Here is a 15,461-nt window from a genome sequence, read left to right as displayed (position 1 = left end):
TTTTTACATTTGTAAACAATTTCTTTGGAGGCTGTACAATGAGGCAAACTCCTGCAGCAACCGCATGAAGCAGTTCTGCTGGGGTGCATATCTAGTTAGATTTTTAAAAGAAGTCTTGAGAACAGCAGCACATCTTTAACCTTGGAGGAAGTTTGGCTATTCCCTGTTCCTTATGGGTGCAAAGGACATTGCATTTACACATCCATGCCCCTAATGTCCCGGTTCCACAAGGGCAGTTGTTCTTTAGCTTCCCTATTTCCCTTATGGAGTCAGAGTGGTTTGGTGTGTTACTGGGGTAGGAGATCTGAAAATAACGCCAAGATATTTCACACCTGGCAACCAATGCCCCCCCCCCTTTGGTTTCATGGGTAGATGAGTCTAAAAAGCCCGGGACAACATTTTTCATGACCCCTCTAGCACAGCGCTTTCCAAACTGTTCATGCCGGTGACACACTTTTTAGACGGCTCATTTACCAGAAGTAATGTATTTAGCATGAACTCTGAAAGTGTATACGTCTTGCCCTGCAAGACGAATTTTTCGCAAGACAATTGCACATTGCGATCTGATGGTGACTCACAAGACGAATTTGTTTTGCAAAAAATTTGTCTTGTGAATCGCGGTTTCCCATAGGAATGCATTGAAATTTAATTAATGCATTCCTATGGGGGAAAAAAATTCAATGCATTCCTATGGGAAACCGTGATTTGCAAGACGAATTGACCCGCGGAACGAATTAAATTCGTCTTGCGAGGCACCACTGTACTTGAGTGTATACCTCCGGCTTAGTTTGTTCAGAATCGTGTATGCAGTTCCAGAGTTCATGCTAAATGCAGAATACAACCACAAATAATGCAGTTGTAAGTTCACTACCGCGATACATCACTGCCCAAGTTAAAACTGAGGGGAAAGAAAGAAAGAAAGAAAGAAAGAAAGAAAGAAAGAAGGAAGGAAGGAAGGAAGGAAGGAAGGAAGGAAGGAAGGAAGGAAGGAAGGAAGGAAGGAAGGAAAGAAAAGGGCTAAAGTCACCTGCCCCTGTGGAGACAGAGTTCCTCTTCTATCTTTCTGGGGGTGGGGGGAAGAAAGAACCAAAGGGGAAATGGATGTCGCTATCCTGTGGGTGCCCTGTAAATAGAAAGGAAAGGAAATAGGATTTTCCATGCTAAACCCCTAATGAGGAAGAACCAATGGCGACTGGACTGTTGTGCATGGCTTTCTCTCTCCAACCCCCCCCCCCAGGAAAGAAAACATCACAATGTTTAGTATATACTATCTGAATTCAAATCCATGCCACACAAGTAAAGCACACAGCGTCCTCCGCCCCAAGAATAATGGGAATTGTAGTTTGTTTGCAGTTTGTGTAGGGTGCTGGAAATTATACTGTATCTTGCTGAGGGATAGACTACAGTTCCTGGAATTATTGGGGGGGGGCAGAAATCCATGGGGGTCGAAATGTGCGTGAAATGTGTGGTATGTGGACGTGATTCAAGTGGGTTTGATCTGCAGAATAAATTAAGAAGTTTCCGAGTAAACCAAAGTGCATCGTTGCTTTTGTTTGTAATAACCGTTCTAGTGAAAAGCTTGTGCAGAGAAACTTCTCAGCGGCTTGTGTCCCGGGTCAGTTAATGGGTGTGGGCGCCATTTTGGCTTTTCGACCTCAGTCACCCCAACGCCTTGAACCGGCCCCCGCAGCCCTTTAAATCAGCCGATACTCTGGAGCTTACATCTAAAGCCACCATTGAAGGGGGACGGATCATGTGGTAATCCTGCCACACCCTGGTTGGGTGGCTTGCTGCGTGGTTGCCATGACGAGGCTTTGAAAAGAACCCGGCCACTAATTCCTGTTGACGCTCAAAACAAAGGCTGCAAATCCTGCCCCCTTTGCAAACTGCTTCAAATCATTAACTTTCCCGAGAGAGCGGTCTTAATCTGCGGTATTTGTGGGTGCTTGTTTTGGTTCGGGGCACAATGTCTTTGCAAAGGCAGGCTTTCGTCTGGGGAAGCTGTTGGCTCACCCTGGAAGGGTTGCAAACCCTGGGGTGACTCAATCCTCATCACTATTATTGCAACTTTTTTTGGGGGGGGCTCTCCACCGTCTCAGGGGCAAGTGGGTCTCTTTCCCATCACCTGCTACTGTGATCCCTTTAACCGTAAAGGTGTGAATCTCAACTTGTACATATGAAGAATACGTTTACCCGCTTGTCTTGCGCCAAGGCCCAAGAGGCTGTAGGACAAGGCGAGATCCTGGCTGGTTACAGGGCAAGGTGGGACAAAATTCAGGCAGGACACAAGGCAGGTTCTGCCTCTGAAGTTGGTCCAGCAAGGGACAAGTTGCAACCCAGCCCATAATGGAACCAGGTGTAGCCTGATTCTTCTCACCAACTTTAATTCAAGACCCTGCTTGACTTAAAGGGGCAAAGCCTTTGCCCACCATGTCCTACTGCAGGCACCCCCAAACTCGGCCCTCCAGATGTTTTGGGACTACAACTCCCATCATCCCTAGCTAACAAGACCAGCGGTCAGGGATGATGGGAGTTGTAGTCCCAAAACATCTGGAGGGCCAGGTTTGGGGGTGCCTGTCCTACTGCGACGGAGCTGGGAAGGTTCAGGTCTTCCAGGGTCTCCTACAGCAGAGTCCTCTAGGTCAGAACACATTCCTGGAGGGTATGTGTGTTACCCCGCAGGTTAAGTGGGTAGCAGCACTTCTGGGGCTGGCCCTATAGAGAATCATACGCCCGTCCTCTTTAAGCTCAGAGTCCTCAGCTCCATCACCTGGTTGAAGGGGGTCCCTGACCCTGACCGGCTGTACCTCCCTGCCCAAAATAAACCCAGAAGCTCCTGCTTAAATGGTTTAGGAATTGCCTTGCATTGCAATGTGGGCCACCTGTGCCCAAGGGGCTGTGTGTGTGGCCCTCAGAGACCCCCACTGCGGCCCATGGTTGCCCCTGCTAAATTTTGCAAGTCAATTATGCTCCCCGACCACTGGGTGGGCTGACACAGTTGTGATGGGGAGGACGGCACGGCGGGGGGACGGGACGGCCATGTCCTCTGATGAAGACGAGGGCCAGTGTGCAGAGGGGTGGGTGAGTGGGTGACCCACCACCGATTCTAGCCACACCCACAGGCTTGCAGCCAGAGGCACCAACTTGAGCAGAAGATTGGGGGGCCGATGATGCATGCATGACATGTGTGGGATGCCAGGACGCACGGGGTGGAGCCGAACATGACGGCAGCACGGCTTCAATGGCTGGAGGCTCCTCTACTCTGCCACTCAGTGCCCTCCTCCTGCTGCTGCCACAGCTGGGGGCTGCTTCTCTCCTCCTTCCCCTCCATGGCAGCAGGAGAAGCCGACAGCCACTGAAGTCACGCTGCACCTGGCTTCGCGATTGGCCTCCTCCACAACTGATTGTTCTCGACACTGGGAGTGGGCTGGGCCCCCTATTTTATTGGGTCCCCCAAAGTGATCTGGGCCCCTTAGAGTTGGTGCCTATGGGCACACACACACACAGCTCCCTATCTGTACCACACATGGCCCTCAGGGGCAAGAAGCTTCCCCCTCCATGCCTTATAACAACTCCACCCAGGCCAGAGTGTTGCCTACACTGGCTGGCAGCTATTCCCCAGGGCAGGCATCCCCAAACTGCGGCCCTCCAGATGTTTTGGCCTACAACTCCCATGATCCCTAGCTAACAGGACCAGTGGTCGGGGAAGATGGGAATTGTAGTCCAAAACATCTGGAGGGCCGAAGTTTGGGGATGCCTGCCCCAGGGCTTCTGGCCAAGGACATTCCCATCAACTGCTAGCTCCAGCCAGTCTAACCGGCAATGGCAGGGACCAAGCCTGCAACCTTCTGCCTGCAACACAGGGGCTCTACACAGCTCCTGCTACACCGAAGGGTTCTGTGGAGCTAGATATTTCAGGAAACGTAGCACACCCTCGTGCTTGTGAGTTCCCCTACCAAACCCCCACTCCCAGGTGCTGGAACAGGAAAGCGTGCTGACGTTGCACCAACGCGGCTGTTTTTCTTGCAACGCTAAAAGTCACGGTGGGAAGTGAAGGAAGAGGTGAGCCGTTGTTTGCGTTTTGGTAGATCTATTTTAAATGATTGCCTCTCCCCACCCCTCTATCCCCTGCAAAGCTTTCGACGAGATCGGCGGCTACCAGAACCTGGAAGAAGCTTACTTAAAGGCTGTGCCGTCTAAGATCATCCCCAACACAACCTGCCACGTGCCCAGGCTCGATGCGATGCACCTATTCCGGGATCCCGTCTCCGGAGACTTGCCCTGGACCGGCATGACCTTTGGGCTCTCGGTCGTGGCCACGTGGTACTGGTGCACAGACCAGGTAAACCCCCCTCTCCCTGCTGGGCAACCGCACTGTTGCAAAGCAACCCCACTTTTGTGGGTCCCTCCCTGGACCCCGGCAGGGCTCTTTCTCAGTGTCCCAGGGCGACCATCTCCCGCCCTATTGCTCTTTGTGGTTGGTGGCTCCTGGGTGCCTCCGCTTGGCATCGGACCACGGAGACACCTTGTTCTTTAGGTGCTTGGATTCTGACAGTTTGGACAGCGGGATGCCAAAGGGTGTCCTTATTTCTTCCGCCGCCCTCTGGGCTTCTGTGGTGGAGATTGCTCGGGAGGGGCTGCTTCTTCCTTGGGAGAAGCGGCTGGCTTGTGCGTTCTTGGAGGTGCCGAACCCTTTGCTCTGCCAGTACGGCTGGCCGGCTGAGCCTGGGGGTTGCTTTTTGGCCCGGCTTCCATCCTGCTGGTATTTGCCATCTCCTGGGGCTTTCTGCTGCGGGGGACCGCTTTTGCCTCTTCCCACAGACATTTGCACCCTGGACCCGTAGCAGAGCAGTTGTGGTCCCTGTTTGTGAAGCACGAAAAGGGGGAGAAAGTTGTGAGCAGTCATGCTTTGGGTATTCATTAACACTGCAAATTTATTTTCTGTCATTATTTACATCAGGGGGCGGGGAACTTCAGGCTCAGGGGCCAAATGTCCCCCTACAGGCCTCTCTATTTCTCTGGCCTCCGGGACTCCCCCCCCCAAGCCCCACTTATTACTGACCCTGTGGTTTACTCTCCCAGAGTGTTTTTGTGTGGCTGGACTGCATCCCTGGACTCTGATAATGCCAATAATAATAATAATAATAATAATAATAATAATAATAATAATAATAATAATAATAAAACAACTTTATTTGCATTAGCCAAAGGCCATAGCAACCATAAAACAATACACTGTGTACATTTTTTTTTGTTAAAAGCACAAATTAGAATCCTGGATTATCAATCAGTTGGTGGCCCTTATTCTAATTGCCCCAGCAATTAAGCTAGCAACCTTAGCTGTTGTCTGGTCATTTGGGTCTGATAGAAGGAAATGCATTGTGGCCATGGTTGAGCGTCCTGGGATGGTTAGAAGGAGTGGAGTGATGAAGTTGCAGGGAACTAGGCAGAGGGCCTTCTCGGTGGTGGCGCCTACCCTGTGGAACGCCCTCCCAACAGATGTCAAAAAGGAAAACAACTACCAGACTTTTAGAAGACATCTGAAGGCAGCCCTGTTCAGGGAGGCTTTTAATGTTTAATAGATTATTGTGTTTTATTCTTCTGTTGGAAGCCGCCCAGAGTGGCTGGGGAGACCCGGCCAGATGGGCGGGGTATAAAGAATAATAATAATAATAATAATATATTATTATTATTATTATTATTATTATTATTATTATTATTATTATTATTATATCTCGTTCCTCAAGTCTTTATAAAGGGAACAGAACAGAAGGACATGTGCTACTGATTCTATACTACCATCTCCACAGGGGCAAAGTCGTTTCTCAAATAAGATCTTTTGGAATCGTCCCTTGGGAACAGCAGATGGCAAAACGTCCAGTCTTGCAAGTGTAAAGGCACGCCTGTATTTTGGGATAATAAGTTTGTGCAAATATGGAGCCATAGAGTCAAAGTTGGAAGTTGGGAAATGAGCGTACCAGGGGCAAAATTTCTTTATAGTGGCCAGGTTGTTCTGATGCTCTATGTCTTTTAAACGTTGACCGATTTGCTTTGTTGGGGCCCATCATAAATTGGTGTTGTGGGGATAATGCCTCTTGTTTGCCTGGATAGAGGATACAGAGGGGTGTGCAAGTGTGTGTAGGAAACCAAAACATCTGCAGATGTTTCAGTCCACAACTCACATCAGCCACAGCCAATGATGTCATCAGTCATGTCATGGCAATGACGCCACGATTGCTTCAGAAACAGGACAAGTTCCTTGCCCCAATGCACTTACAGTCTATATTGCAACCAAGGGGAGGCAACAGGCAAAAGGGCAGGGAAATGGAAGCAAAGAGAGAATGTGTTTGAATGTATTTATGTGAACTACCCTGTGATCCTCAGGTGAAGGGCAGTCTATGAAACAAACAAGCAAACATTTCAATGTTAGGGACAAGGGAGAAATTTGATTCAGTTTCTGAAACTATAGGCTTATCCAAACTTCCTTATGTTCCACAGCTATTTTCTCTGGCTCTTTGGTGCGCAATTCGAGCAAGTGGCAATTCAGCTTATCTCCAAATTGAAGTTTGCTCCAATTTAGCATTAAAGGGGCAATTTAGCAGGGCAAGGGGAAAACTCCTACATGATAACCAAGCCTTCAACCAACCATCGTTTCCAAAAATGCACGGGTTAGTTTAAAATGTGCATGAGTATATTAGTGAAAAGTACATGCTAAAAAGCCCTGTGTTGGGAGAATTTGCTTGCAAAAAGGTATACATTCGTCGAACTGCACACAAAAGTGGGTTTATTGGGAGAAATCTGCACAAAAAAGCCGAAGACTTTTTGCAAGGATTTGAAATAAAGAAAACCTGCAAATTGTGGCAGAAGTGCAGAGAACGGGATTTAAGATTGGAAGAATGAGAAACGGAGAGAAGTCAATATGGACAGATCATTCCATCGTTCTTAAGATACACCACAGAATGGAGACCAGAATGTGCCAAATGCTTTCCAAAGCGGTTTAACCATCACCAGTCTCTCTTCACAAGGAACTCTGGCAATTGTAGTTTTGGGAGGGGTCTTCCTAACGACTCTCAGCCCCCTTAACAAACCACAGCTCCCGGAATTCTTTGGGAGAAGCCTAAAGTGATTCCATGGTGCTGTAAATGTGGATGATGTTTTGGAAAACTTCCTCCAGCCCCACCCTGCATGGCCAACAGCCAGGTTTGATGGGTGTCGTCATAGCAAGATCTGGAGGGCCCCAGGTACCAGGGGAGGCTGATGGAGATACAGAGCTGGGACTGCACTTCCAGATGTTTTGGACTCCCGACTCCCACCATCTTCAGCCAGCATGATCAATACTCAAGGATGATGAGAGCTGTAGTACGACCCATGTTATAGAACAGGCGTAGGCAAACTCGGCCCACCAGATGTTTTGAGACTACAATTCCCATCATCCCTGACCACTGGTCCTGTTACCGTAGCTAGGGATGATGGGAGTTGTAGTCCCAAAACATCTGGAGGGCCGAGTTTGCCTGTGCCTGTTATAGACGCTAAGAATCTGAGCTAAGAATTGCTTGGTCCCCAGTTCGATTCTCATCTCTGCTGCAAACCGGCAGCCTGCTTTCAGTTTGCTTTGTTTATTACAGTTATTGACCATACATAAGGCAATGTTTTTTTGCTAAAATTGTTCAGGCAAAAAATGGGGGTTGTCTTGGGCGAGTGATTGGTGTCGAGCGGGCTGAGCTCAACAACTTTGGGTGGCCAACAACTCAAGAAATATTGATTTCTTAATTTAGGGTTCAAAAAAGCAAGGCTCATCTTATAGGTATGTCACATCTTTCAGGACATAAAACCTAGCAAGGCAGCTTGTAAGTAACAATGACATGTTTTGAAAGCACTGCAGAAACTCTTAACGTATTACAAGCACACCAGGATCCTCTCCTCTGAGTAGTCAGCGGTCCTCTATTCTCCTTGCCTCTTTCCCCTACTGCATGGGGGTGAATAAGCCTACCTTACATCTTTTAAGGATGGCTCAAATAAAGCAGGTGAAATATGCCGAATATGCTACAAGCCCTGTGTAGTAATCATATCGACAACCACCATAATCCATAACTGTAGTTATTTTATAGCCAGGACTATGGGTGATAACATGTTTAGCACCATGATATCTTTTTGTTAATGCTGATGGTTCAGAAATTTTTGCATGGACGCTTTAACTGAGATTCCTGCATTGCTGGGGGTTGGACTAATGACCCCCCCCCAGGGTTTCTTCCAACTCTACGATTCTATAACCAGGTACCACAGTACTTTGTCCTGGAACAAGGAGGCTTGCTGGCTGCCAAAACCTTTGAGCCAGAGAGACTTTCAACATGTTGAAACAACCAGGCAAAATTGCAAATATTTAGACAGCGACACAGACTTATTAGGGTGCCACACCTGATCAGCAAACAGGATCCATGACAGATGACCTGGAGAGGCTGGGATATTGCTCAGAAGCTTTCTTATATCAGGCCTTACAGCACAGCAAAGCCTAATTAATGGGTTTCCGCGAATGCACCGATCTGGGCCATTTTTGCTCCTCTTCACCATGATTCTTGGCTTAGCCCACAGGTGGGGAACCTCAGGCTATCGCACCAAATGCAGCTTTCCAAATTTCTGTATATTGCCCTCTGTTTGGGACCCTCCCTTGGCCACACCCTCCCTTGAGTGTTTTTTGCCTGGCTGGCAAGATTCAGGTCAGTAGCCGTGTTGGTCTGACACAGTCGAAATAAATAAATAAAAATAAACAAATTGTCCAGCAGCACCTTGGAGGCCAACTAAGTTTGTTCTGGGTATAAGCTTTCGTGTGCATGCACACTTCTTCAGATACATAGCAGTCAAGTACAACCATAGCTGCCAAGTTATCCCTTTTTTAAGGGATTTTCCATTATGCTGAATAGGCTTCCTCGCGAGAAAAGGGAAAACTTGGCAGCTATGAGTACAACATTCCTAGAATGGACATGCTAGGAGATGCTTTGTACCAGCCAGGAGAAAACTCCCTGTTTCCTCCTGAGCTGGGACAAACATCCTCCGCATGTGACTAGAGAGTGTGTGGGGTCTAATCTGGGGAAGAGGAGCACACCATCTTCTTCTGCCCCTCTCTCTCCTCCATTTTGTTTTTCTCTATGTGTGAGGAGAAGTGAATGCTTGTTTGCAGTCACTTAGGTACTAACTCCCTTATGGCATAGTTCCACATGTAAACCAGTATATACTTTTGTAAACTAAGCCTGCCTTCAGGGATCTAACTGTGAACTGAATGAATCATAGAATCATAGATTTGGAAGAGACCACAAGGGCCATCCAGTCCAACCCCCTGCCAAGCAGGAAACACCACCAAAACATTCTTGACATATGCCTGTCAAGCCTCTGCTTAAAGAACTCCAAAGAGGGAGACTCCACCACACTCCTTGGTAGCAAATTCCACCGCCGAACAGCTCTTACTGTCAGGAACTTCTTCCTAATGTTTAGGTGGAATCTTCTTTCTTGTAGTTTGAATCCATTGCTGAATGTGAATGAATGTGAGTACAGTGGTACCTCGCAAGACGAATGCCCTGCAAGACGAATTTTTCGCAAGACGAATGCGTCTTGCGATCTGATGGTGACTCGCAAGACGAATTTGTTTTGCGAAAAAATCATCTTGCGAATCGCGGTTTCCCATAGGAATTCATTGAAATTTAATTAATGTGTTCCTTTGGGCAAAAAAAAGAAATTTCAATGCATTCCTATGGGAAACCGCAATTCGCAAGACGAATTTTTCGCAAAACGAATTGACTCGCGGAACGAAATAAATTCGTCTTGCGAGGCACCACTGTAAACTACTTTTATATTCACTTTAATAAGATTGCCGTGTTTATTCTTTTTAAGAGGGACAAGAAGAGATCTTACCAGGAATCCTATATTTAGAGGCTAAAACTAGCCTGCAACAAGCAAACCACTGTGCGTTTAAAGGGGAATGTTTAAACTCTGCTAAGGTATAGAACTTGTTGACGCAAGTTAGGAAGGCTATCATTAAACAATATACCCTCCCCTGCCTCCCTGAAGATTCCCACAGCTGGGACATGTCCGTGAAGTGTAATAACGTCTTCTGCTTGCATGGAGTATGGAGAGATGCAATGTGTGAGAATGTAGAAAGCTTTGACTTTTGCACAACTGGAATGCAACCTACTTTGCCAAGCCATGAGTTGCATATGTTGTTCCACTCACTTTTGCAACAGGCCCCTGGAAATTTCCCCATGAGGGAATGTGGCCCAATATAAGGCTCCTCAGCCCTGGCTTAGCATTATGTCTGAACTGAATACTATCGTTTGTTTCTCTCCAATAAACCATAGTTTGTAAAGCCAATCAAACCTAGGCAACAGATTTGAACCACTTCAAATTTGGTGATGACCTGTTCCTCCAGATCAGCGGCACAGCCATGGGCACCTTCATGGCCCCACAGTATGCCAACATCTTCATGGCAGATTTAGAACAACGTTTCCTAAACTCCTACCCACTCAAACCTCTCTTGTACCTACGATACATTGACGATATTTTTATTATCTGGACACATGGACAACAGACCCTGCAAACCTTCCACCAGACATTCAATGACTTTCACCCCACCATCAACCTAACAGTGAACCAATCTATGCAAGAAATACATTTTTTGGACACTACTATAAAAATACAGGATGGATGTATAGACACCACCTTATACCGAAAACCAACTGACCGACAAACATATCTACATGCTTCTAGCTACCATCCCAAACATACCAAACAATCCATCGTATACAGCCAGGCCCTACGTTACAACCGCATCTGTTCCAACTCTACAGACAGAGAATCTCACCTAAGAGATCTACAGCAAACCTTTTTAGAACTAAAATATCCACCTGATGAAGTTAAACAACAGATCAACAGAGCCAGACTGATACCTAGAGAGAACCTGCTGCAAGACAGACCCAAAAAAGAAAATAACAGAACACCACTAGTCATCACATACAGCTCCCAAGTTAAAACAGTACAACGCATCACCAGAGATCTACAGCCTCTCCTGGACAATGACAGCTCCCTTTCTCAAGCTCTGGGAGGAAGACCTTTCATTGCCTACAGACAGCCACCCAATCTTAAACAACTCCTCACCCACAATAATACAACCACCAGACTTAACATGGACACAGGTACCAAAGCCTGCAATAAACCCAGATGCCAACTTTGCTGCCACATACACCTGGACAACACCATTACTGGCCCCAACAACATCCAACATACCATCTCAGGACTATTTAATTGCTCATCTTCTAACATTGTGTATGCCATCAAATGCCAACAGTGCCCTTCAGCTCTCTATATTGGACAAACAGGACAAACCCTACGCCAAAGGATAAATGGACATAAATCTGACATCAGGAACCACAAGACAGAGAAACCAGTAGGAGAACACTTCAATCTCCTAGGACATTCTATACAAGATCTCAAAGCAGCTTTTTTATTACAGAAAAATTTCAGAAACAGACTGGAAAGAGAAGTTGCTGAATTGGAACTCATTACCAAGCTTAAAACCATGGAGCCACCTGGGATGAACAAAGACATAGGATTCTTATCTCATTATGCATGATCAAGCTTTCTTTAGCGCCTCAGCCCTTGCTTTTTCCCTGCAGGACCATTTGCAGTCATCAGCAGTCGTTAACATCCATCAACAGGTTTACCACTCCTATCAGCCCATCACCCATTCCCACCCACCCCCACCACCCTCTGTATATACATAAGGCTCTTGTTACTTCTGTTTCAAGTGTATCTGAAGAAGTGTGCATGCACACGAAAGCTCCTACCAAAACAAAAACTTAGTTGGTCTTTAAGGTGCTACTGAAGGAATTTTTTTATTTTGCTTCGACTCAGACCAACACGGCTACCTACCTGTAAGTAGGCAACAGAGTGCGGCTTCTCTGAAGTGAGACAAATGTACTTTCTCCAAATATGCACATTTTTTTGTATGCAGTTTTCCCGTTTACATTTTTAAAAGTAATTTCCCCTAATATGATGCGTTCTAGCATGCTAATTTCACCAACATTTGCATTTCAGGGCACACTTTCTTTTAACGTATGCATTTGTGTACATTTTGTTGTTGTTGGAGTACTGCATGGCGACATTTAGAGGAGTGCAAATTCTGAAGTGGAGCTGCATCCCAGTTCATGGAAATGTGAATTGGCAAACTCGGCTAAATATGAACTGAGACAAGTTTCTACCCCCATCTCCACATCGTGTGCAGGAAGACACTCCTGACTCTGTCCTCCATCTCTTGGCAACACAAATTTCCTCAGATGACCGTAGCTGAGTACTATGAGAGAGAGGAAGGGACACTCTAACCACTTTCTCCACACTGGGCATATAATTTTATTAAACTTTAATCACGGCCCACCCCAATCCCTTTGTCGCTTTCCTTTTAAACCTGCCCACCCTCCAACACTGTAAACTTTTCTCAGTGGGTAGTTCCTCCAGCCACTTTTATTGTTTTGGTTATCCCTTTCCGCTCCTTTCTTACCTGAAAGTGCACCTCCACCCCCATTACTGGTACCAACTCTAGGGGGCACAGGCACACACCCCCACACGCCGTGGGGCCTCCAATGTGACTTCCGGTGTTTTGCGGCGCCCCAGAAGTCATGTCCGAGGCATTGTGTGGCCTCTAATGCAACCTCTGAAGCCCCACGAAGCCTTGGAAGAAACCGGAAGTCGCATTGGAGACCTCGTGAGGCCTCCCATGCAACCTCAGAAGTTGCATGGGAGGCCTCTCAAGTGTCGCTGTGACGCACGCGATGTTACATGACATCATGGCGTCACGTTACATCGTGGGTGCCATTGGGCACCCATAATCTGGGGCCCAATGTCGGCGCCCCTAACCCCCATCGTTCAGCCCAGACACTGAAATTTAGCTCCGATGGCCTTCTGGTGGCCTCTTCACTGTGAGAAATGAAGCAATAGGGAACCAGGCAGAGGGCCTTCTCGGTAGTGGCACCCGCCCTGTGGAACACCCTCCCACCAGATGTCAAAGAGAAAAACTACTGCCAGACTTTTAGAAGACATCTGAAGGCAGCCCTGTTTAGGGAAGCTTTTGATGTCTGATGTTTTGTTGTGTTATTTTATATTCTATTGGAAGCTGCCTAGATTGGCTGGGGCAACCCAGTCAGATGGGCAGGGTACAAGAAATAAAATATTGTCACCATTTCCTAGAACTAGAATGTCCTTTCCCCCCTCTTTGAGACAGTGCAGTCAGAATGGTGCACCCTTTATTCCAAATGTGGCAGCGTCATAGATTAGCAAAAGCGCAAGTGGGTGCCCCTAATTTCTTTAACATTGGGACTTATACACGGCTGCAAAGATTCCCATTTCTCTCTCTCTCTCTCTCTCTCTCTCTCTCTCTCTCTCTCTCTCTCTCTCTCTCTCTCTCTCTCTCTCTCTCTCTCTCTTTCAGCCAACATGGCATGCAGCGAATAAAGATATTGGAGAATTCTACTGAAAACAGGAGTAGAATCTCCCATGTTCAGAATGGAAATTGATCCAATGAACACAGTGTGTACTTCCTGTTGTTGCTTTCAGTCCCCAAATGAAATATAATTGATTATGTTCCCCTCCCACATCCTTGCATTGCATTTCCTTTGCACTGAAATGAATGGGGTGGAATATCGTAATGACAAGGTAACTTATGTCATTGCACAAATTACGCAAGCGACATAATTTCACCACAGCGAGGTGAATAACATAGTTTTTTGGCAAAAGGCAAACTGCAGTGGTATGGAAACAGCCCTGCATGAGACAAATACAGGGAGGAATGAAAAGCGATGCCTTCTTACATCCTCATCTGTGAATCATCTGAGATATGCTTCATTGCCAGGGAAAAGGCAAAGGCAGGGCTGGCTGCTGCCTGATCTTGCACCAAGCCAAGGTGAATCATGCACTTCCGCTGAGTCACAGGAGTGCCATCAAAATTCATTCTGCATTTCTTCCGCTTATCGGATGCAAGGAAAGGAAAGCGGAAGACTTAGTTTTCCTCTTCTGTGCAATGGGAAGAGTAGCACAACAGCGCTGTGAATAAGGCCTGGGCGGGATGACTTTAATAGATAATGAATAGTTATATTCTGCTTTGAAGATAATGAACCTGCTGGAGCATCCCTAATATATATATATATATATTGCAGCTTGCAAAAGTCTCCCTTTCACCTATGTTTGAAAATTGCCTCCCTACTTCTCCTTCCCTCTCTCTCTCTCTCTCTCTCTGTGTGTGTGTGTGTGTGTTTCCGTCCTCCTTTTTTGACATTGGGAGTCAGAACAGTAACAGCCTTCCTGGCATTTGCTATTACTGTTCAGCACACTAAAATCTATACCACTTCATCGCAATTGTCTCTAAGCGGGGAGCACTAAATCCCGTTTAAAAAATTAACTTACGACACCTGCGGCTTTCAAAACTGCAGTTGTCTGGAAGAGAGTAAGAGGAGTTTAACTTCCAGGTAAACTTGCACAGGCTAGGGCTGTAAGGCTGCCACTGAGATCTCATAGGAAGAAAAGTTCTGCCCTGTTCCTCTGCAGGGTCTCCTGTGCCAGGAATGAAAGTCACATGCTGATAAGAATCAGGGATTAAAAAAATAGTTTGCGAAGCTGAGAAGCCAGCTGGAATCGAGGAGAGAGATGGGGATGAACCAGGGGAGAGGAGGGATCCTGTTTTTATCGTTCCCAATAAAAGGCCCAAACTAGACTTGTCTTACCTGTGTGCATCCTCTCTCTGCTTGTTCCCCAGAGAACGAGTGCCTGCCCATGTTCATTGCTCTGGACTAGTGCAGGGGAGAAATTCATTCCTTTTGCATTCAATGGCAGCAGCTACCAAATTAACCCTCCCCAGAGTGTTGCAATTTTCACTCCTCTCGATTTGGTGATGTGGTTCTCCAACCAAAGAAGGCACAGGAAAATCCATGTGTATTAGGGCACACTTTCATTGTACCCCGGTTTCTAGGTGTGGGTGCGAGAGGTTTTTCTTTTGCACTGCTGCTTTCCCGCAGCAAACCTGATAGACGTTTGTTCCGATTCAGCGGTAAACGGCAGGTTTTCCTGGGGGGGAAGCAGCAGGATGGAAGGAAAAACCTCTTGGTCCCATCATGCTTTGGAATCTGGGACAAACAGAAGTGTTGGAAGAGCCCTTAGTGAAAAGGGAAGGATCGCTGGTCTAACTCAGCTTTCTATGCTCCTGTGATTCCAGCTACCAGCATCGCTGCATAAATGTCATTTCTAGGACAGGAGACTAGGAATAACAACCTGAAAAACTACAGTGTGTCGCGTGTTCTGTGTTGGGAGTTTGCCACCACTTCTGTAGCCTTATATAGGTTTAAAAAGGGCAGCACAGACGATCAAGGGGATTGGTGCAATTTCCCCGTGATGACATTTTCGTTTAGGGAAAAGGCAAGTTTATACATTTT

The 15,461-nt window shown here is 46.8% G+C and overlaps 2 protein-coding genes across 3 annotated transcripts in view; one reads left to right on the top strand and one right to left on the bottom strand.

The window, feature by feature from the left end:
- SLC5A10 (solute carrier family 5 member 10) overlaps window positions 1-15,461 on the top strand; it is a 107,593-nt gene that overhangs the window by 29,000 nt on the left and 63,132 nt on the right. Inside the window, exon 8 of the mRNA XM_060282796.2 lies at window positions 4,137-4,342. Within this exon, the coding sequence (XP_060138779.2) occupies window positions 4,137-4,342 (206 nt within the window). The remainder of the gene's footprint in view (window positions 1-4,136; window positions 4,343-15,461) is intronic.
- Window positions 4,077-15,461, bottom strand: part of SACK1G (scaffolding CK1 anchoring protein G) — a 45,939-nt gene continuing 34,554 nt past the window's right edge. For both annotated transcript variants that reach the window (XM_035130545.3, XM_035130547.3), the window contains exon 6: window positions 4,077-4,861. In XM_035130545.3, coding sequence (XP_034986436.3) covers window positions 4,463-4,861 — 399 coding nt within the window. In that variant the 3' untranslated portion in view covers window positions 4,077-4,462. The remainder of the gene's footprint in view (window positions 4,862-15,461) is intronic.

This window comes from Zootoca vivipara, chromosome 13 (assembly GCF_965207765.1).
Source record: "Zootoca vivipara chromosome 13, rZooViv2.hap1.1, whole genome shotgun sequence".
NCBI classification, from domain to species: domain Eukaryota; kingdom Metazoa; phylum Chordata; class Lepidosauria; order Squamata; family Lacertidae; genus Zootoca; species Zootoca vivipara.
The sequence above is the reverse complement of the archived record's forward strand: the minus strand, read 5'-3'. Positions and strand labels throughout refer to the sequence as shown.